We start from the raw sequence: 22,978 nt of genomic DNA, 5'->3' as shown, positions 1-22,978 counted from the left end.
GTACCTGTCTATCGAAATACTCACATATTCGGTCCCTTACAACACCTTCTCACTACTGACGTCAGGCATGCTGGCCCATATTTTCCTGGTTTATTTTTAGAGTCTTTCTTAAACAGCAGAACAACATTCTCTATCCTCCAATTCTTAGTATACACCTGTCACTAAGGATGATTTAATTTTCTGTTCTAGGGCCCCTGTAATTTGTGCACTTGCCTCCCACAGGGTCCAGAGAAAACCTTGTTAGTCCACTTGAATTTGCCTAAGACAGCAAACACCTCTTGCTCTGTAATCTTTATAGGGTCCATGAGCTCTGTGCTTGTTTGCCTCACTTCTATAGATTTTGTGTCTGTATTCCAAGTAAATACAGGTGCAAAAATCCATTTACGATCTCCCCCATTTCTTTTGGCTTCATGCATAGATTAGCAGTCTGATCTTCCAGGGGACCAATTTTGTCCCTTGCAATCTTTTTGCTCTCAACATATCTGTACAAGTCCTTAAGATTCTCCTTCACCTGGTCTGCTAATGCAACCTCATGTCTTCTTTTAGCCCTCCTGATTTCTTTCTTAAGCATTCTCTTCCATTTCTTATACTCCTCAAGAACATCATTTGTTCTCACCTGCCTATACCTGCTATGGACCTCTTTTTTCTTTCTTAACCAGGGCCTCAATATCTCTTGAAAACATAGATTCCCAATGCCTGTCATCTTTATCTTTTATTCTGACAGGCACATACAAGCTTTGTCCTCTCAAATTTTCACTTTTGAAGGCTTCCCACTTACCAAGCACACCTTTGCCAGAAAATAGCCTGTCCCAATCCACACTTACCAGGTCATTTCTGATGCTTTCAAAATTGGCCTTTTTCCAATTTAGAATCTCAACCCAAAGACCAGACCTGTCCTTTTCCATAATAAACTTAAAATTAATGGCATTATATTCATAGATGCAGAGTGTTCCCTTACACAAACTTCTGTCATCTGCCCCATCTCATTCCCTAATAGGAGATCAAGTATTTCACGCTTTCTCATTGGGACTTTGTACTGATTAACAAAACTTTCCTGAACACACTTGATATACTCTATCCCATCTAGTCCTTCTACAGTAAGAAATTCCAAATCAATATGTGGAAAGATAAATTCACCTGCTATCACAACCTTATGTTTCTTGCAACAGTCTGCAATCTTACAACAAATTTGTTCCTCTAAATCCTGCAGACTGTTGAGTGGTCTATAATATAGCTGCATTAATGTGGTCATACCTTGCTCAGTTCCACCCATAAAGCCTCACTAGATGAGTTCTCCAGTCTGCACTGACTGAGCACTGCCTTGACATTTTCCCTGACTAGTGATGCCACTGCTCCTCCTTTAATCCCTCCTATCCCATCTAAAGCAATGGAACCCCTGAATATTGAGCAGTACTAGCAAGCCTTCTCACTAGGATATTAGTCTTGCTCCAGTTTGGGTGTAAACCATCTTTTTTGTACAGGTCCCATCTTCCCTGGAAGAGAGTCGAATAATTAAAAAATCTGAAGACCTCCAATCTACACCAACTCCTGAGCCATGTGTTAAACTGTATGATCTTCCCATTTCTGGCCTCACTAGCACATAGCTCCTATAGCAGTCCTGAGATCCTGTTCTTTAACAGCACCTAACTCACTGAATTCACTTTGCAGAACCTCATCCCTCTTCTTATCTGTGTTGTTGGGACCTATATGGACCATTTCTTCTGACTACTCACCCTCTGACTTAAGAATACTGAGGATTTGATCGGAAATGTCCCAGACCCTGGCTGCTGGGAGGCTACACATCCAGGAGTCTTGTTCTTGTCCACAGTATCTCCTTTCTGTTCCCCTAAATAATGAAACCCACATCACCACAACTTGCCTTTTCTCCCCCACTCCTTTTTGGGCTACAGAGTCAAAAGACCTGACCGCTGTGACTTTCCTCTGCTAGGCCATCCCCCAACAGTATCCAAAGTGGTATACCTGTTGTTGAGGAAGATGGCCACAGGGGTACTCTACACTGGCTGTTTAACCCCCCCTCACCCTCCTGACTGTCAGTTTCCTGTGTCCTGCATCTTGGACACAGAGGTCTGCATATGTCCTATTTATCACCCACTCAGCCTCCCGAATGATCCAGAGTTCATCTAGTTCAGCTCCATCTCTTTAACACAGAGTGTTAGAAGCTGCATCTGGATGCACTTCTTGCAGGTGAGGTTGTGGTTTCCCTGCCTTCCCACATCCCGCAAGAGGAGCATTTATATATCCTGCCTGGAGTCCCTACTGCTCTAACTGTGCAATTATTAAAAAGGAAACAATAAAAAAATTGAAAAAAATCTACCTACGATTTTTTACCTTCTTTCACTCAAGCCTCTCTTTTGTTGAAGCCTTGAAGAGCTAAGGCCTCAAATCCCTACTCTAATACTATCCACTTCAATGATGGCTGCTCTTCTTGCCCCTGCCTTATTTTTATTTGCCCTTGCTAATGAATCCCGATCTCTGATTAGCCACTATTCAAATGCTGAAAGTCCCACGAAGCACTGCTTTTAATGCACACTCACCGATCTGTGTGTGTGTGATCTCTTCTCTCATACCCAGTCTCTGGCCAGTCCTTCAATATGGAATGTCGATTTCGTTCCGACAGTCAGGATTGATTCTGTTTCCATTGTTTTCAGGTGGCATTCAGGAACTTGTTGAATACATAAACAGAATAACTACTTCTATACAAACCTTTTAATTCTTTGATCCAAGAATGACCCCAGTTTCCATTATATTGTTGTCTTAGTTCTAGTTAAATTATCTTTTCATCACCTTCTGTGAGGTGACCATTTTCTACCAAACTGCAGTTCCCAACTACAACAACAACTTTAGATTTTAACATTTGATAACTTGTGATTCATTTTAGTGGTAACATATTAGGCAGTTGTGAATGATATAGAACTGATGAAACCTCACTCTTAAGCCTAAATGTATGTTCTACTCACATAATTTGTGCATGATACAATGTCAGTAAACAAGGAGGCTTAGGAGTTATTTTCCATCTTTAAGTCTGTCACATGATGGCACACAAGCCATGGTTTTAAACTAGGATATGAAACAGACTGAGTCGCATTGAAGAATGGTGCCAAGCAAGTCTGTGTCGTTGTTCCAACGACTCACCCAAAGAAATGGAGCCACTCTAGGTGACAAATAGGAAATTCTTCAAGTTATGTGGCTTCCAAGCCACAGCTATTGAGCTTCATCTAGCAGACCACAGTTACAATGTACACATTTGGAGATCAGCCTCCAAGTTGTCCAAACCTATGAGAGAATGTGTCATACAATTAATGTCTGTAAATAATAACTCCTCTACAAGATTCTGAATAATATAGACTATTATTATATCCTCTACATAGCACCATCCAGAGACAGAGAAGCAGTTTCAGCAACAGGTTACTATCGATGAAATGCTCCTCAGACAGGATGAAGAGGTCAATACTCCCCAATGCCATTAGGCTTTACAATTCAACCGCCAGGACTTAAGAACTTTTTAAAAGCTATTATTAATGCTTTTTGAGATAGTGATTTAGATGCATATCATATTTTTTACTGAGTTAAGTATTGTATGTAATTAGTTTTGCTACAACAAGTGTATGGGACATTGGAAAAAAAGTTGAATTTCCCCATGGGGATGAATAAAGTATCTATCTATCTATCTATCTATCTATCTATCTATCTATGTATCTATCTATTTTCTACATCATAAAATTTAGAAATTAGCCTTTGATAGTCTGAGGAAAAAAGTATTTGAAAATCAGAACCTCAGCCTGATAATTCCTGTGGTTTTCTAGGCAGCAGTGATCCCTTACATTGGATTACATTTGCATTGGATGTCCTAAAGGACCAAAATTAAATACCATTCTGCATAAAAGAAAGACTGACTATTGATTCATTGTTATACTATATAACAGTTTGTTTGCATGAGTATATTGTACAGTATTAATATGGGGCTGGCACTACATAATTTGCTGCACCATTGTCCCAGAGACAGGATTTTCAATTGCTCAGTGGAGAAGTGATTAATTATTACTTCTCAACACAGGAACCCTGCAGGGCTGTGTACTAAATCCCCTCCTTTACTCCCTGTATGCCCATGACTGTGTCGCCACCCGCAGCTCTAATCTGCTAATTCAATGAATTTGCCAACAACACTACATTGATTAGCCTAATCTCAAACAATAACGAGGTGGCCTACAGGGAAGAAGTCATCTCTCTGACACAGTGGTGTCAAGAAAACAACCTCTCCCTCAATGTCGCAAAAACAAAAGAGCTGGTTGTGGATTACAGGAGGAATGGAGACGGGCTTACTCCTATTGACATCAATGGATCTGGGGTTAGAAACATAGAAAATAGGTGCAGGAGTAGGCCATTCGGCCCTTCGAGCCTGCACCGCCATTCAGTATGATCATGGCTGATCATCCAACTCAGAACCCTGTACCTGCTTTCTCTCCATACCCCCTGATCCCTTTAGCCACAAGGGCCATATCTAACTTCCTCTTAAATATAGCCAATGAACCGGCCTCAACTGTTTCCTGTGGCAGAGAATTCCAGGGTTGAGAGGGTAAGCAGCTTTAAGTTCTCGGCATCCACATTACCAAGGACCTCAGGTAGTCTGTGCACACCAGCTGTGTGGTGCATAAAGGCACAACAGCGTCTCTTTCACCTCAGATGGTTGAGGAAGTTTGGTATGGGCCCCCAAATCCTAAGAACTTTCTAGAGGAGCACAATTGAGAGCATCCTGACTGGCTGCATCACTGCCTGGTATGGGAATTGTACCTCTCTTAATCGCAGGACGCTGCACAGAGTGGTGCGGACAAACCAGCATATCTGTGGTTGTGAACTTCCCATGATTCAGGACATTTGCAAAGACAGGTGTGTAAAAAAAGCCCAAAGGATCACTGGGGACCCGAGTCCCTCCAATCACAATCTATTCCAGCTGCTACCATCTGGGAAACGATACCGCAGCATAAAAACCAGGACCAACAGGCTCCGGGGCAGCTTCTTCCACCAGGCCATCAGACTGATTAACTCACATTTATTTGAGTGTATTTCTATGTTACATTGACTGTTCTGTTTATTATAAATTACTATGATTGCACATTCAGACCGGAGACATAAAGATTTTTACTGCTCATGTATGTGAACGATGTAAGAAATAACGTCAATTCAATTCATTCTCAGTTCAAAGCATTTTGGAATGGTCAATAGTGCCAATGTTGTTGGCAATGTCCACATCCCATGAGTGAGTACTAATTTTCTTCTACAACAGCTATTAAACAATGCCTTTGTGCTAAATATGGTCTGAAGTTTTGTTGAGCTGTAATCATCCATTTTGAAGCTGTTGTGGTTATGATGCAAGTATTGCTAACTATTGGCAAATGCAGAGGTGATTTACCAGGATGTCTGACATTAGAGTACTTTGGATCAGCTGGTTTTGTTTTGACTAGAATGAAGGAGGCTGAGGGGTGAACTGAGAGGAGATGCATAGATCATTAGATGGGCAAAACGTTTCTCAACAGGTTATAGGTTTAAGGTTGGTGAAATATGTTGTAAAGGGGCTTTGAGGGGTAGGTTTTGTTTATATAGAGTGGTTGACATTTGGAGCACATTGCCAGAGCAAGAAGTGAAATCAGATACAATTACAATGTTGAAGACAGATTTAGACAGACACTTAAATAGGTCTTAATGCAGGCAAATTAGTTTGGTGTAGATGGGCAAGATGGTTGACAAGGATGTGTTGGGCTGAAGGGCTTCTTCTTTGATGTGTGACTCTTCAACTCTTCATTTTTGTATTGAACCAAGATTATTTGCTCTGTTGAAAAGCGTGCACCAAGAATCATTCTAATCCTAACATAGTAAAAGCCATTAATGCTGACTTAATAACTCCAAAGAATAGAAATCTTTAGTGACAGAAAACTCTTGTAGCTCTTGACTATGTAGTCAGGCTTGTACCTAGCAACCAGAACAAAAATACACAGTGCACTACTTTGGAGAGTAGGCAAACTGAAGAAATTTGTGACCTTCACTGCATTCCGAAACAGTACTCTGGCAGCACAAGCATGCTTTCATGATAGATTTTGTAGAAGATTTTTACAGCATGCTTACAAAATATTACAGTCAAAAAGGATTAATATAGAAGGATTTTCTTCATGTCTCTCAGTCTTCAAAATCTGTTGATCCAGTAAGTATTTTCAGCACAAGACCAATAAGGCCACAGAGTAAGAATTTTGATTCACAAACGAGCTTCTTTTATGAACAGCTTAGTTCTTTTAATTATTTAATAGAACTCCAGGATTCTTTTCCTTTTACATTTATAGTCATTTTGTTACTAACTGAAACCAAATTGACTCTTTTGTGAAGTGATGACTAGAACATTTCCAAAGCTTGGTTTCATAGGTAATTTGCAGCTCATTTATGAAGGAGTGTTAAATAGTTTAATAGAGAGGCTTCATTAATAGTTTATTAATAGTAATTAATAATTACTAATATGTAATTAGTTTTGCTACAACAAGTGTATGGGACATTGGAAAAAAAGTTGAATTTCCCCATGGGGATGAATAAAGTATCTATCTATCTATCTCTATCTAGTGATAGCTAAAAATTTTGAAAGAATAAGACAATGCTACAGAGGAGATTAAATTGTTTATTTGATCTTTTAGCATGAGATTGAGAAAGAATATCTAGATGGTAAATAGTTTAGTCAGTGTGGAATCAAATATATAGGAACCGGGCCTCATAAGTTTGGAAGGGGTATGTATGAAGATTTGAGGTGTGCATTTGGAGTGTTGGAGCAATCTTGGAGGAAGCTTGACTTAATGGGTAAAAGGTAATTTCTTTCCCAGAGACAAAGGACATGTGTTCCTTGCACATGGTTTTTGACATGCTGATTGGTGGTCAAGGTGATATTTGTTAGATAGGTTTACAAAACAATTGAAAGCAGAGAAGTTATTTTGGGCTTTTTCTGTATTTCTCCTTAAATCGCTTTAAGTGTTTCCATCTTGTTAATTCTTTTCCATTAAGTTCTTACATAACATCAGTCTTCTGTTTGCCTTCCTATGATTCTGTGCCTCTTTATTTTCAAAAGCATTACAGTATTGCAAGTTGATATGAAAAGTATTTATCAGGAATTTGCATTTATAATAGAAACAATAGTGTCAGTATTCCAGCTAATTATAATATGCAACAGAATTGGAATCTCCACCCATAATTAAATATGGAATGTGGAAATTCTGCCTCTCCACAGATCACAGTTACAGTTTGTGCAGTTCCAATCAACACAGAATCATCTTTACATGATATGTTTTTTGCTATTAAAAGCTGAGACCTCAAGATATAGGAGCAGAATTAGGCCATTTCGCCCATCGAGTCTGCTCCACCATTTCATTATGGCTGATCCATTTCCCTCTCAGCCCCAGTTTCCAGCCTTGTCCCCATAACCCTTTGTGCCCCGACAAATCAAGAATCTTAGCAACTTCTACCTTAAGTATACCCTATGACGTGACCTCCGCAGCTTCCTGTGACAACAAATTCCGCAGATTCACCATTGTTTGGTTAAAGAAATGCCTCCTAATCTCAATTCTAAATGGACATCCCTCTGTTGTGAGGCAGTGCCCTCAGGTCCTAGACTCCCCCACCATTGGAAACATCCTTTCCACGTCCATTCTATTGAGGCCTTTCAACCATTATAGGTTTCATTGAGATTCCCCTCCCCCATTTATATGAATTCCACTGAGTACAGGTGCAGAGCCATCAACTGGTCCTCATGTGGTAATCCTTTTATTCCCAGAATCATTCTCGTGAACCTCCTCTGAACCTTCTCCAATATCTTTGATAAGAGGCCCAAAACTGCTCACAAAACTCCGGGAGTCCTTACCAATGCCTTATAAAGCATCAGCATTAATCTTTGCTTTTATATTTTAGTCCTCTCAAAATGAATGCTAATATTGCTTTTGCCTTCCTCACTATCAACACAAACTGCAAATTAACCTTTAGAATATACAGCACAAGAACAGGCCCTTCAGCCAGCAATGTTGTCCAGAACCAGCTAAAAAGCAAATCAAAACACCCAAACACTAAGCCCTCCTGCTTACACAATGTCCATATCCTTCCATCTTCCTTATATCCATGTGCTTATCTAAACGTCTCTTAAAAGCCTCCAGTGTACTTGCTTCCACCACCATACCAGGCAGCGCATTCCAGGCATCCACCTCTCTCTTGAGTAAAAAAATTACCCCTCACATCCCCTTTGAACCTATCCTTTTTTCTGCCCCTTTCCATTCTTGAAATTTGGAGTGACATTTGCAATACAGTATTCCAGTCCTCCACAACCATGTCAGAAACTATTGATTCTTGAAAGATCGTTGCCTCCACAATCTCTTCAGCCACCTCCTTCAGAACCCTGGGGTGTAGACCATTTGGTCCAGGTGACTTGTCTACCTTCAGACGTTTCAGTTTCCAAAATACCTTCTCCCTAGTCATGACAACTTCACTCACTTCTGCTCCCTGACACTCTTGAATTTCTAGCATGTTGCTGGTATTTTCCACAATGAAGACCGATGCAAAATACTTATTCAGATTGTCTGCCATTACCTTTCGCCCATTGCTACCTGTCCAGCATCATTTTCTAGCAGTTCGATATCTACTCTCACCTCTCACTTACTCTTCATATATCTGAAGAAACTTCAGTATAGTCTTTGATATTTTTGGCTAGCCTACTTTTGTGTTTTATCTTTTCCATATTTATAACTTTTTTAGTTCCCTTCTGTTGGTTTTTAAAAGCTTCTCACTTCCTACTAATTTTTGCTGTATTATATGCCTTCTCTTTGGCCTTTATGTTGGCTTTGACTTCCCTTGTCAGCCGTGGTTGCATCATCCTGCCTTTAGAATACTACTTCCTCTTTGGGATGCATCTTTTCTACGCCTTCTGAATTGCTCTCAGAAATCCCAACCATTGCTGCTCTGTTAGTGTCTCCTTCCAATCAGCTTTCATCAGCTTCTCTCTCATGCATCTGTAATTACCTTTGTTCCACTGTAATACTGATACATCTGACTTCAGCTTCTCCCTCTCAAATTGCAAGCTGAATTCTATCATATTATGATCACTGACCCCTAGGGTTCCTTTTCAAAAGACCCTAGAGTCTCTTTTCAAATCTCTTACTATCTTTTCTTTCAGTTAGTCCTGACGAAGGGTCTCGGCCGGAAATGTCAACTGTGCTTCTTTTTACCCTTGCAGTTTTTTAGTTCTACCCATAAAGATTCTACACCTTCTGATCCTATGTTACCTCTTTCTGGGGATTTGATTTCATTTTTCTACCAGCAGAGCCTTGCCATCTCTGCCTACCTGCCTGTCCTTTCGATACAATGTGAATACTTGGATGTTAAACTCCCAGCTATAACTTTCTTTTGAGCCATGACTCAGTGATGCCCACAACGTCATAACTGCCAATCTCTAACTGTGCTACAAGTTAATTTACCTTATTCCGTACACTGCATGCGTTCAAGTATAATACTTCATGTCCGGTATTCATCCTCCTTTTTGATTTGGTCCTCCCTTTACATTGCCACGCATCCAGTTGACTGCAATTTTGTCCCATCATCAGCCTGTCCTGGCTAGCAGTCTCACTGCACACTGCCTCTGTTTGTAAATCAACTGACCCCATCCTCAGCCCTATCAATCTTGTTCTTATTTCCCTGCCAAATTTGTTTAACCCCTCCAAAAAGCTCTAACAAACCTGCCCCCAAAGCTATTAGTCTCCCTCATGTTCAGGTGTAACTTGTACTTTTTGTACAGTTCATACCTTCCCCAGAAGAGATCTCAATGATCCAGAAATCTGAATTCCTGCTCCCTGTACCAATTCCTCATCAATACATTTATCTACCAAATGCTCCTATTCTTACCCTCACTCGAGCCTGGCAATGGCATCAATCCAGAGATTGCTACCATTGCGGTCCTGCTTTTCAGCTTTCTACCCAGTTCCCTAAAACCTCTCTTCAGGACTCTCTCGCCTTTCCTACCTGTGTCATTGGTGTCAATATATACCAAGACATCTGGCTGCTCACCTTCCCCTTTTAGAATCCTACTCGTGACATCCTTGACCCTGGCACCTGGGAGGCCACATATTGTCCGGGTACCTCTATCACGGCCTCAGAATCTTGTCTCTGTTCCTGTGACTCTCCTATTACTACTGCAGTCCTCTTCACCTCTCTTCTGTTCTGAGCCACAGTGCTAGACTCATTGCCAGCGATCTGGTCGCTGTGGCTCCCCCACTTCACCCGGTAAGTCTTTCCCCCTCAACAGTATCCAAAATGGTGTACTTATTATTGAGGGGAATGACCACAGGGTCCTCTGCATATTTCCCTTATTTCTCCTGACAGTCACCCAGTGACTTGCCTCCTGTAATCTAGGGGTGACTACCTCCTACCTCTTATCTGTCACTTCTCCAGTCTCACATATGAGTTGACTGTCATCAAGCAGCAGCTCCTCCAATTCCTAAGCATTATCCTCTGAGGAATTGCAGCTCAGTGCACCTGGTGCAGATGTGGTTATCTGGAAGGCTGTAGATCTCCCCGAATTCCTACATCTTACACAAAGAATGTAAAACTGCCCCTGGAGTCTTTCTCACTGATCTAACTCTGCCCTAACAGATGAGGAATGTAGAATAAAGAAGAAGAAGAAACTTACCAGATACTTAACTCACCCAAGCCTGATCTCGCCTAAGCCTGATGAGTCAAAGTCAAAGCCAAAGCCTTCCCAGTCTTAACACTGGCCCAATCTTACAACGTCTGCTTCGCTTGCCCTTGCATCATTTTCCTTCACCCTTGCTAATGAATCCCATTCACTAATTGGCCACAGTTCAAACTCTGAAAACTGCTGCAAAGTGCTGCCTTTTTAATGTGAAGGTGCTGCTTCTCACACCTTCAAAGTGTATTGAAAATGCTAATATTTTCAAAGATGATATAACTGCCTCAAATCAGAAAGAAGAAATCCATGTTACAGTTGCAGTTAATTTTTTTGTGAACAACTTTCTTTTGAGGTCATTGAGCATTATTCCCTTTGCTGCTGACCACAAAATTCCAGATCATTATTTGCAATCAACAACTTTTGTCAACAGCTGAAATTTGTGGGGTACAAAGGATAGTATTCAAAAGACCTGGATTTGAAATCATTGATAAATTTACTATAAATTTAAACTTCCATAGAAGTATCATTTTGACATCGCAACCAATGTCTTGAATATCCTTTACTGTGTAGTTTTATTGCCAACTTAATTTTCCAATAGGCCATCTAATATATGAGCATGTTATCTCTCTGAGAATCTAACAAACAGGGTGAATAAAGGAAAAAGAGTAGATATAGAGCATGTGAATTTTGAGAATTCTAATAATACAGTACTTCCTCTTTGATCTTTTTTTAAACCATTGAACGAAGCTTCTATACTTTTCTTGCCCTGCTATTCACTGAGTCATTGAATCCAGAGAAGTGATGAAATTTGGCATGTTCTCAGCCTCTAGATTTCTTTGTGCAAATGTTGGGAGACTGCAGGAACATGGCAGTTCACCACAGATCTCTATGATAGTTTAATGATAGAAAATGTAATAATAAGTGGAGTGATAGTGTTTTAAATATATTTTTGGATATTCTTCCATGTTTGAATGTCAACCATTCACAAACATTCCACCTTTGACATTTTTGAACAGTTGGACTGGAGATACGATTTAACAGGGTCTGAAGATATTTTTGAGCATTGGTTTGCACTGTGTCTTGCCAATCAGGAGACAGTCTGGCAATTTGCCTCCAACTTTATGTGGGTAGTGGTGCTGTTGCTTCACAACTCAATTAAGCAGGCTAGATAGAATGTATGGTGCATGTTGTGCACTATAACTTTATTAATATAATTGAAATTTTAAACTATGTCTACAAACAGCTTCTATTTCTGTCCTAATGATTTTGTATTCACTTTGTTTATTGCTGATTCAGTAAAGATGTGTTAATAGGCATTTCACAATCTGGAATGCTGTAATAGCTGGCAGTTTAGGTGGCAGCTGAGGCGATAGAGAAACAGCATCATGAGAGAGATTGGAGCAATCCATTGGCAACAGCACAAAATGGAGCTATTTGGCCTGCATCTTTTACCAACATTTTACCACCGTCTCACAAAAAATTAATATGCCCTAATTATGTAATCCTGATTTTTCTGCAGCACTTTCTTAAAAATTGCTTCTATCTAGTTTGTCTACTGTGAGTGTGGTGAGATGATGTGGATAGGAAGAGATTTGGTTTTATAAGCAATGTGATGACCAGATGTCCTTTGATAGTGCAGGAAGAAACTGCATTGCAGAATGCCTGCATCACGTATAACCTTGGTACTGTTGCACAGCACTAAGTGGACAGAAGTCTATCAATATCGATGCATCTTCCTTCACCTTCTTACTATAAATACATTACAACTGATGAGGTAAGCATTTAAAAATCTATCAAGTGACACTGCAGTGTTCACAAATGAAACCAGTCACAGGCAGGTTTTTACTGAAAAGGACTGGTCTTTTGGTTTTGCAATAATAGATGTTGATTAGTATCATCTTAAATATAACTGCACATGCATAGCTTTTTGTGAATTTATTTTCAGTGCAAATTAGTGCAGTGCACTGCATGCATTTTGAGTTATATCTTATTGTTGTAATCTTTTGATTTATGTACGATATTGTGGGTGTACCATGGTCCAGAAGAATATGGTTTCATTTGCTTTTACATATATATGTACAGTCAGATGTCAATAAACTTGAACTTATTTACCAACTTTAAAATCTACCAGATAAGAAGATGCAACAAAAACTCTTACATAGATTTGATGAAAAATTCTGAATAATCCAGTGTTATAAATTGCAGCAAATTAATAGAATAGGGTATTGATTTCTTTTTATGGGATAGGATCAGAACGTTTTATTTTACACTATGCTCTTCAGTTGTTTTTTACTTTGATGGTTAAAGGCATTCCTGAATCAACAGTTCCCAGGTGACCTGAAAGTAATTTGCTTGGGGTTTGTTTTTATGTATAGCCTTTGTTTTTGTTACTCTCTAAAATAAATCTTGGTCTCTGCTTGCAACACAATTAAAACATGATGAAATTCTTGCAAGAATAAGCTCTTAACAATTTTCCAATATTTATTGTTATAGAAAACTCAAACTTTTGTCATCTAGTTTGCTGCCCTTTTAACTGGTTTATTTTACTACCGGATGTAGCTTTAAAAAAAAAGTCAATTGCATCAAGTATGCTCCAACTTCATCTAATCCTCCAGTCTGTGCTCTGTTGCCTTTTGCTTTCTGCTTATCTAGTTTCTTCTCCCCTTTATGAATATAAGAGTAGGGAGTTTAAGGCATGTTTGTGGGATATTGATTGGGTCGGAGCTGGAGTGTTGTGTGTTCTTTTGGTTACCATTTTACACCAGAGATGGTACAGAGGAATGGACCAGATGTTGCCTGGGTGGGATCAGTTCAACTTTGGGAACAGATTAGATAAACTCTCTTTGCTTTTCTTGGGAGTAGGGAAGGGTGAAGGGTGAACCTGCATGAGCTGTATTATGAGAGGCACAGACAGAGTACAAAGTGAGTTTTTTCCCCCTATAGCAGATTTCTCTATAACCACAAGCCATAGCTTGAATATATGCCTAAGGAGTAGGTATTCTCAGAACTATTTAGATGTGCACTTTGAACTGTCATGGTATGGAAGGCTGTGGGCCTGGTGCTGTAAAATAGGATTTCTGTAGATAGATACCTGATGGCTGGCATGGACATACAGTACTATACCAAAGAGCCCATTTGCTTGCTGTATGATTCTATGACTCTTTATCAATGGTATCCTCATTTCATCCTCAAATATTATTTGTGGTGAAACAATCTTATTAATGTAGAGATAATGTCAGACACAGTTTCCATCCTTGATCACTACCAAACATTAGGCATGCGAGATTAGCCAGCTGTTTTGTAGGACATATCCTGCGCATGAGGAGAGGAGCAATGGACCATGGAGTGGCATAGTGGTACAGCTGCATTGAAGCTGCTCCAGTGGCTTGGGTTCAATCCTGGTGCTGTTAGTGTGTGAATGTGTGGGTTTCCTCTGTGTGCTTCTCCTTCCTGTGCAAGTAAAAATAATACTGAGAATGTGATGTCTTATAGATTGTCTTATGAATGTGTTTTCATACACATTCTGTTTTTATCGTTTTACAAATTTTGGAATTGCTCTCTAATTTCTCCATCTGAATTATTAATGCAAGTTGTATGGCATTGTAGAAAGGTGATCTGAATAATTACCTTCCACCTTCAACCTTTATTACTGTAAAGCAAAATAGTACACTTGTTAGAAATCTAAAAAAAGAAATGATGCAAATACTCAGAAGTTCTGACATCTGTGGAAAGTGAAATAGAGATGAAGGTCCAGCATTATCTATTTTTATTTCTAATCATTCTTTCTGTTCCATAACTAGTTGTTATCCTACACCTTGTTCTGTCCAGAATCTGCTGGATTTGAGGGCCATATGTCTAGTATGTTTGCCTACAAATATGAGTTTATTTGAGCCACTAAGGTAGGGGCACTTATAAATCGATGTTAAATGACACTGTAGTTTCAGCCTCAAATAATATTTGTAGTGAGCAATAAAATTTCCATACAAATGAACATGTCCAGAACAGTCAAAGTAGATTTGCTAGCTCAGTATTTTCTCACTCCAAGAAGAGTCTAGAGGTGGAGCAGAGATTGGAATTTGCTGGTGGAGTGTGACCGGTAAGTTTGGGACTCCCAAAACCTGCCCACACATACCCTGAAATATCTAGTAGTTCTTCATGGCACTTCATTGAGTTGCAGGCAAACTGCACTTTAATCTGAGCTATCACCTACAGAGAGGATGTGTAGGCATGCTTCAAATATATATTAAGAAAATGCACTTGCATGATGGCTGGATTTATAGCCATTTATAGCCAGTGTTTTATAGCCAACTAGATTATAATTGAAGTGATTTATAATCAATCAGGATGCTTTCATATTATGGGAAACAATATATTCCTGCTGTGCAAGCAAGATGCTATTAGTGCCCTTTTATTGGTGCTACAGTACTGTGTAAAAGTCTTATTCACATATATATGGCTAGGATGCCTAAGACTTTTGCACAGTGCCGTAGTAATTTTATGTATTGCACTATACTGCCGTCTGAAAAAAAATACAGAATTTCATGACATATATGAATGAGGATAAACCTGATTCTGATATGGGGTTCTAATGGGGACTGAGAGGGGGAAGGGGGCAGGGTGAGTTGAATTGTGGTTGGGGAAAGGAGAAGGGAATGGAAAGCACTAGAGGCTGGAGAAACATGTCAGGCTGCATCTATGGAGGGGAATAAACAGTTCATGTTTTGGACTGAGACCATTCATCAGAACATTCCTCTCCATTTATTCCCATCCATAGATGGTGCCTGACTTGCTGAGTTCCTAGAGCATTTTGTGCGCATTGCTTAAGATGCAGCCTGACATGTTTCTCCAGCCTCTAGTGTTTCCATTCCCTTCCCCTTTGCCCAACCACAATTCCACTCACCCTGCCCCTCCCCCCTCTCAGTCCTCAATAGAGCTCCATATCAGAATCAGAAAAATGTCAGCGATGCAGAATATAGTGTTACATTTACAGAAAAAATACAGTGCAGGCAGACAAAGTAAAAGGCCATGATGAGAACGGTTGTGAGGTCAAGAGTTTATCTTTTAGCATATGAGCGGTATATTCAAGAGTCTGGTAACAGCAGGTTTGCAGTTGTCCTCAAGTCTAGTGGTATGCTCTCAAGCCATTATATCTTCTGCCTGACAAGGAGAAGAGAAGAAAGAATTGCTGTGGTGGGAAGGGTCCTTTATTATGTTGGCTGCTTTCTGAGAAGTGTAAATAGTGAGGAGGCTACTTTGAGTGATGAACTGGGCTGTGTTCACAACTTTCTGCAATTTCTTGCAGTCTTGGGGAGAGCATTTGCCATATCAAACTATAATGCATCTGGTTAGGATACTGGTGCATCTATAAATAAATGATATGAATCATTGGGGAAGTGCTGTATTTCCTTAGCATTCTGAAGAAGTGGAGGCATTTTTGAGCTTTCTTAGCCAAAGTGTCCATGTGATTGGACCAGGACAAATTGTTGGTGATATTTACATGAAGGGATTTGAAACTCTTAACCATCTCCATCTCAGTGCAGTTAAATCAGATAAGACCATATACTCTGCTGCTTTGTTTTGTTGACATTGAGGGAAAGTTGTTGTTTTGCAACAGGCCACAATACTCTTCAGCTCCTTTCTGTACTCCATCTCATCATTGTTTGAGATCCTGCCCTCTATAGAATTTGGCCACACAGTTTTATATATATGGGAATATAGTAAGGGACTGAGGATGCAGCCTTGCAGGACACCGGTGTTGAGAATAATCATGGAGGAGGTGTTGTTGCCTGTCTGTATTGGTTGTAATCTGTTGGTCAGGCAATCAAAGATCCATTTGCAGAGGTGGATGCAGATCCCTGGTTCTTGGAGTTTGGAGAGGAGTTTGTGTGAAATAATGGTGTTGTAGGTGGAGCTAGAGTAAAAGAAAATGATAGGAGTTTGACCAAATATTATCCAGAAGTCCCAAAATAAGTGCAGGGCCAGAGAGATGACATCTGCCATGGAACTCTTTTGGTGATCAGAGAATTGCAGTAGGATGAGGTTATGTGGGAGGCTGGAGTTGATATGTGCCATGACCAGACTCTCAACACAATATGATAATGGATGTCAGAGCAACTTGATAGTCATTAAGGCAGTTTATTTTTCTTTGGCACATATTGTAGTAAGGAAAAGCATGCTATGTTGGTACCAGAAGTGTGGCAACACTTGTAGGCTGCCCTAGAACAATCATCGGACTGTGTTGGTCGCTGATGCAAAATGATGCATTTCACTGTATGTTTCGATGTTTGGATGTACATGTGACAAATAAAGCTAATCTCTAAAGAAAAGATATCTGCAAATACTCCTGCCATCTGTTTTGCATGGAATCAGAAGACCCACTGGTGACTCCATCTGGGACTGCTGCTTTGCACTCTTTTCATTCTCAGGAATGCTAATTTGACACCTGTAATGATGACCATGGGTACAAATGCATCAGAGGTTGTTGGCACAGATGCTTTTATTTCACTGACCTTCTGTTTGAATTGATGATAGAATGCACTGAATTCATTGGGGAATATGTGTTGTTGCCATGACACTGGCCTACTGCTTTGTATCCTTTGAATAGTATGCAAGCCTTGCCTAAACTGATTACTAGTGTGGGGATGCTAGCTTAGCCTGCAATCATCTCTTGCCATTCCTGAGCTGCCAGTGATAGCAATAGAGCAGGACACCAACAATTCTCAAGAGATATCAGGACAGGAGTTTGAACGAACAGTGCATTGAGGGATATGGAATTTTTGCTGGCAGGTGGAATGAGTATAGATAGACATGATAGGCATGGTGGGGTTAAGTGCCTGTTTCTTTGCAGAATGCCTGTCACTCTGTGTGAGCTTAAATTGTTGTGCACATGTTTATGGAGTGAGAACAGAACACACAATCTTTTGACTCATGAAGAGTACTTGAAACCGAGCCATCTCTGAAGTACCTAGAGCTGCCAAGCCCCTGATACTTCAGCCATTTACACCTTGAATAATTTTATTAGCAGGACTGTTTGGGTTTGAAGTCTTTATTTACATTTCTTTTGGTTTGGTCAGATTTTTAAGTCATGATCCAAAATTTGTAGAAATGGAGTCTCATATGGTTTGCCCACAACTCTTCAGAATCAGAATCAGGTTTATTATCACCGGCATGTGACATGAAATTCATTAACTTAGCAGCAGCAGTTCAATGCAATACATAATATAGAAGAAGCAGAAAAATTAAAAATTAATAATTAATAATATAATAATAAATCAATTACAGTAGATAAAAATTGAATAGATAAAAATCGTGCAAAAAACAGAAGTAGTGTATATTTTAAAAAGTGAGGTAGAGTCCAAGGGTTTAATGTCCATTTGGGAATCGGATGGCAGAGGGGAAGAAGATGTTCCTGAATCGCTGAGTGTGTGCCTTCAGGCTTCTGTACCTCCTACCTGATGGTAACAGTGAGAAAAGGGCATGCCCTGGGTGCTGGAGATCCTTAATAATGGATGCTGCCTTTCTGAGACACTGCTCTCTGAAGATGCCCTGGATACTTTGTAGGCTAGTATCCAAGATGGAGTTGACTAGATTTACAACCCTCTGTATCTTCTTTCGGTCCTTTGCAGTAGCACCCCCTGCCATACCAGACAGTGATGCAGCCTGTCGGAATGGTCTCCATGGTACATCTATAGAAGTTTTTGAGTGCATTTGTTGACATACCAAATCTCTTCAAACTCCTAATGAAGTATAGCCGCTGTCTTGTCTTTTTTATAACTGCGTTGATATGTTGGGACCAGGTTAGATCCTCAGAGGTTGTGACGCTCAGAAACTTTAAACTTTAAACTTTAAACTCTCCAGTTGTGATTCCTCTGTGAGGATTGGTACGTGTTCCTTTGTCTTACCCTTGCTGAAGTCTGCAATTAGCTCTTTCATCTTACTGACATTGAATGCCAGGTTGTTGCTGCAGCACCATTCCACTAGTTGGCATATCTCACTCCTGTACGCCCTCTTGTCAGCACCTGAGATTCTACCAACAATGGTTGTATCGTCAGCAAATTTATGGATGGTATTTGAGCTATGCCTAGCCACACAGTCATGTGTATATAGATAGTAGAGCAGTGGGCTAAGCACACACCCCTGAGGTTCACCAGTGTTGATCCCTTTTTCAGCTCTAATAAATCCTGAAAGTATAAACTGAAGTTGCTGTCAGAGATCAATGGACTAACAATCTGTAAGCACAGGAAGGAAAGAACAATTTTTGGATTAATTAGTTTAGGTGCTAAAGAGTTTTACAGAACAGTACATATTCGAGAGTGCATGAGGGATTGAAGGAAAAAAGGAATAGTTAGAACGTTTTTAAAGAATCTATAATGACAAGTTTCTGCTAACTTGAAGGCAACATGTTTTGGGGCTGAAGACAGAGTGATAGTTTTGCGCTGATTAAAAGAGTCCTTGCCCTTGTGTGGTTTAATTATCAATCCAAGTCATTCAGAGTCAGTAAGATTTTCTTTGAGGTATATGGGGTTAGAATACAGTTGTATAGTCTCCTGTTTAATTGTTTGTAAGCTCAAGAGTTGATTCAAGAGGAGCTGAGACATAATGTCTTCTGAACCGATTCAACAAATCATTCACATAAAAGTACATCTTGAGGTTGTCAATAAATAGAGTTTGGCAACTGTTCCCTGAAATCCTTAGTGTTGAAGCCAAATTCTGGAGTCCACATGGGAGCTATTTTGCAGAATTTTATGAAAATACTTAAAACTTCATCTCCACTAGATTAACTCTGTTTCTTATTTGGGAGCTAATTACAGTACTTAGTGAACATCATATACCTTCTATTCTGGTAATTTGCATTTATTGTTGCCAAGAAGAGTGGATGAATTTGATGTTATGTAAGAGAGACTAGCACAGATGTGCACTGATGGTATTGCATATTCTTGCCAGCATTTCTGACCCCCAGGCATCCTCTGGCCAGTTAAGTAGTTTGAAATGGATTCTTTCTTGCATTGTAGGAAACGTGGCAGTCATGCTCACAGCAAAGTATAGCTAGCAGAGCTGTAATGATCAGAGTATGTGTTTTTTCAGAAATACTTATAAAGGGGTAACTCTGTACTTTTCAGAATATTGTCTCGGAAATATTCTCCTCAGAGAACACTACCTGCCCCTCTTCCTATTTTTGTATTGCCAGCATACTTCTGGTGTCATTGTGATGCAAAATCAATTCATCTGCTGTTTCTTTGTTCTCCATTACCACCTCTCCAGTGTCATTTTCCAGTGGTCCAATGAGCATTCTTACCTTTCTTTTACTGTTTAAATATCCGAAAAATCTTTCAGATTTAATATTATTGGTTAGCTTCTCTTCATATTTCATCTTTTCTCACCTATTACTTTTAAGTTGTCTTTGACTTCCCTTGTCAGCCATGGTTGCCTTATCCTCCTTTTAGAATTATTTTTTGGGATGAACCTCTTTGCCTGTTCTTCATACAGCAGTGTTATCACCACGTGGACATCTCATCCCCAACTGGATCTTACCCCCCCACTCCAAATTCCTCTGCAGGTCAGATGAGATGTTCCAATCCCAGACACCAAACAGACAACACAGCCTTTGGGACTCTCAATCCTTGCGACAGAGATTATATTGTAGCTTTACTCAAATTGACAACAGTAGAGCTGACGGTGGGAAAGCCAGCAATAGAAAGCTGTAGGTGTGAACAACTGACACATGCAAATTTCTGGCAAATCTGTTCCTAGAAAGATTGAGGGTTGGAATGAGTGTCAAATCAAGCAATCAGAAGGTGATGGCTCTGGATTGTAAACTGAACTATTTATCAAGGTAGCAGATATACTGGATGGACCAGAGGTGCAGTCCGACTTCTCCAGATTAACATGTAGTTGTGTAAATTTTTAAAAAACCAGCGAGATCCAAATCTTTGACTGTTAGGTGTCTCAAACCCTGGACACTCGAAATCACTGCCAATGGAGTGTTATTTGAATATAATTACAGATTTGACTCACTAAATGGCTATTTGCATGCCCATCATGATTAACTAGAAATAAATGAAACAACAGTCCATTGAGGGTGGGTTATAAATTTGCCTATTTTTAATCACTCTTTTAAAATTACCTTGTAGTGTTGCAAAGGATCTTGAATGGAGATGAAAAAAAAACTCTTCCCAAATGAAGGAAATAATAAGTGACAACACACACAAAATGCTGGTGGAACACAGCAGACCAGGCAGCATCTATAAGGAGAAGCACTCTCAACGTTTTGGGCTGAGACGTCGACAGTGCTTCTCCTTATAGATGCTGCCCGGCCTGCTGTGTTCCACCAGCATTTTGTGTGTGTTGTTTGAATTTCCAGCATCTGCAGATTTCCTCGTGTTTGCGAAATAATAAGTGAATCCACTTCAACCTAGATTTCATTCCAGATGTCTGTATTAATGAGAATTAAGTACAAATTTTTAAAAATAATTTCATTCATATGACACCAAAGCACAATAAATATCTAAGCATTTCACATTGACAATAATTAGGGTGACTAATCACTTTGCTCTGTGGGTCATGATGATCCAAAGAGAAAAATTAATTAACTCAAATTTTCTTTGGATTTTTTTTAATATTGTGTTCTATTTTCTGAACTTAGATCTGTCTGTCGCAAAGAGGAAGTTTGCAGAATCATTAAATGAATTTAAGTTTCAGTGCATTGGAGATGCAGAGACGGATGATGAGATCTGTATAGGTGAGTTTTACTTGTACTGTACCTGCTTAATGGAAAACTTCACGAAGTACCAAAGGGATAATTTGGTGCAGGGTCATCATATAAAGTGGACTCATGGCAAATTGGTGGTGCGTTTTAAACTGGCCTTAATTTCCAATACCTTCAGTGTTTGCAGTAGTTGACTAATTGGGGCAAATTGGTGCATAAATGGTGCATGATATAAGATGGATATAGCCTATTATGGTAAGATTTGAAGGATATTTGGTGAGGGAAGGTGAACTACAGAATCATGATGAATTGTACAAGATGCTTATGACTTGGAGTGACAACTTATGATTCCAGATAGGAACCAATATTGTTTAAACATGTCATTTTTAGATGGATTTTGAAAAAAATTTATTTATGTCTCTGAGTTACATGTCCCTAGTCCCCATCTTACTTTGACCTAAAAACGAAGTGAGTTATCAGTCTATTTCTCCTAGAATAATTTTAGGAAGCAATTAAAATCTAAAGGACATTGGGGAAAATTTGCAGGCTCAAAAGACTGTATAGTTCTCCTTCATTGCTATAGTGAAGGCAGTATACTAAATTTTGTAGTCCTCTTTGTCCTTTTGAAGTTGCCTTTAATTGAAGAGATTTTTGGTAGGACATAATAAAAAATGTTTTTTTTTGGTTAGTTTACAACCACTTCGCTGATTCTGGATAAATGTTTGGTAGTCACTGTTTCATTCCTGAAGTTTGTTTGCTTGTTTATTTATTTATTTAAAGATGTGGCGCAGAACAGGCCCTTCTGGTGCAATGAGCCACACTACTAAGCAACCCACCTGATTAGCAACACATACAACAAGCTGGTGGAACTCAGCAGGTTGGGTAGCATCTGTGGAAATGAGCAGTCATCCGTGGAAATGTTAGGATCTCGGCCCAAAACGTTGACTGCCGTTTCCATGGATGCTGCTCGACCTGCTGAGTTCCTCCATCTTGTTGCACGTGTTGCTTTGACCCTAGCATCTGCACTGTACTTTGTGTTTACCACCTGATTAGCACTTGCCTAATAATAAGTTAATCTACAATGACTAATTAACGTACTGCTTGGTGAAAAGCTAGATTTGATTGTTTTTTTTTAGTCCAAGCTAGAGTTTTCTTCTGTTTGCCTAATTGAGACATATAGCACTGCAGCTCAAGCCAGGGATTAGCCAGGATTGAGCTGCAGGTTCTACGCATGAGGCTTGACCATATGTACATCTGGCTTGCTGTATATGTTGTGCACAGTTTCAAAACTTATCCATTGATTTATAAAGCATCTTCCATGTGGACCTCCGGTCACTAAATTTGTCACCTTTCCTTTACTTGGCGCATCCTCCACTAGGATGTATTGTTCACAAAGTTCACCATACAGTTTGCTCTTGTATAACATTTTATTTCATTGCCTGTCAAAATTCCTCCTTATTTTGCACCATTACTCCCATTCTTACTTTGAAATTTTGTTACCCCAAAGCGCAATTCTCCAACAAAAACTGAAATACAATGTAGGTTTAGTTTCAATCTGG

At 39.6% G+C, this 22,978-nt stretch overlaps 1 protein-coding gene across 5 annotated transcripts in view; it reads left to right on the top strand.

Annotated features, from left to right (window-relative positions):
* The window catches only part of LOC140739299 (rho GTPase-activating protein 26-like), a 180,159-nt gene that overhangs the window by 22,359 nt on the left and 134,822 nt on the right, over positions 1-22,978 (top strand). For all 5 annotated transcript variants that reach the window (XR_012101597.1, XM_073067461.1, XM_073067462.1 and 2 more), the window contains exon 2: positions 21,357-21,452. Coding sequence is in view for 4 of the 5 variants with exons in the window: in XM_073067461.1 (XP_072923562.1) it covers positions 21,357-21,452 (96 nt within the window). In the remaining variant the exon portion in view is untranslated. The remainder of the gene's footprint in view (positions 1-21,356; positions 21,453-22,978) is intronic.

This window comes from Hemitrygon akajei, chromosome 15 (assembly GCF_048418815.1).
Source record: "Hemitrygon akajei chromosome 15, sHemAka1.3, whole genome shotgun sequence".
NCBI classification, from domain to species: Eukaryota; Metazoa; Chordata; class Chondrichthyes; order Myliobatiformes; family Dasyatidae; genus Hemitrygon; species Hemitrygon akajei.
The sequence above is the reverse complement of the archived record's forward strand: the minus strand, read 5'-3'. Positions and strand labels throughout refer to the sequence as shown.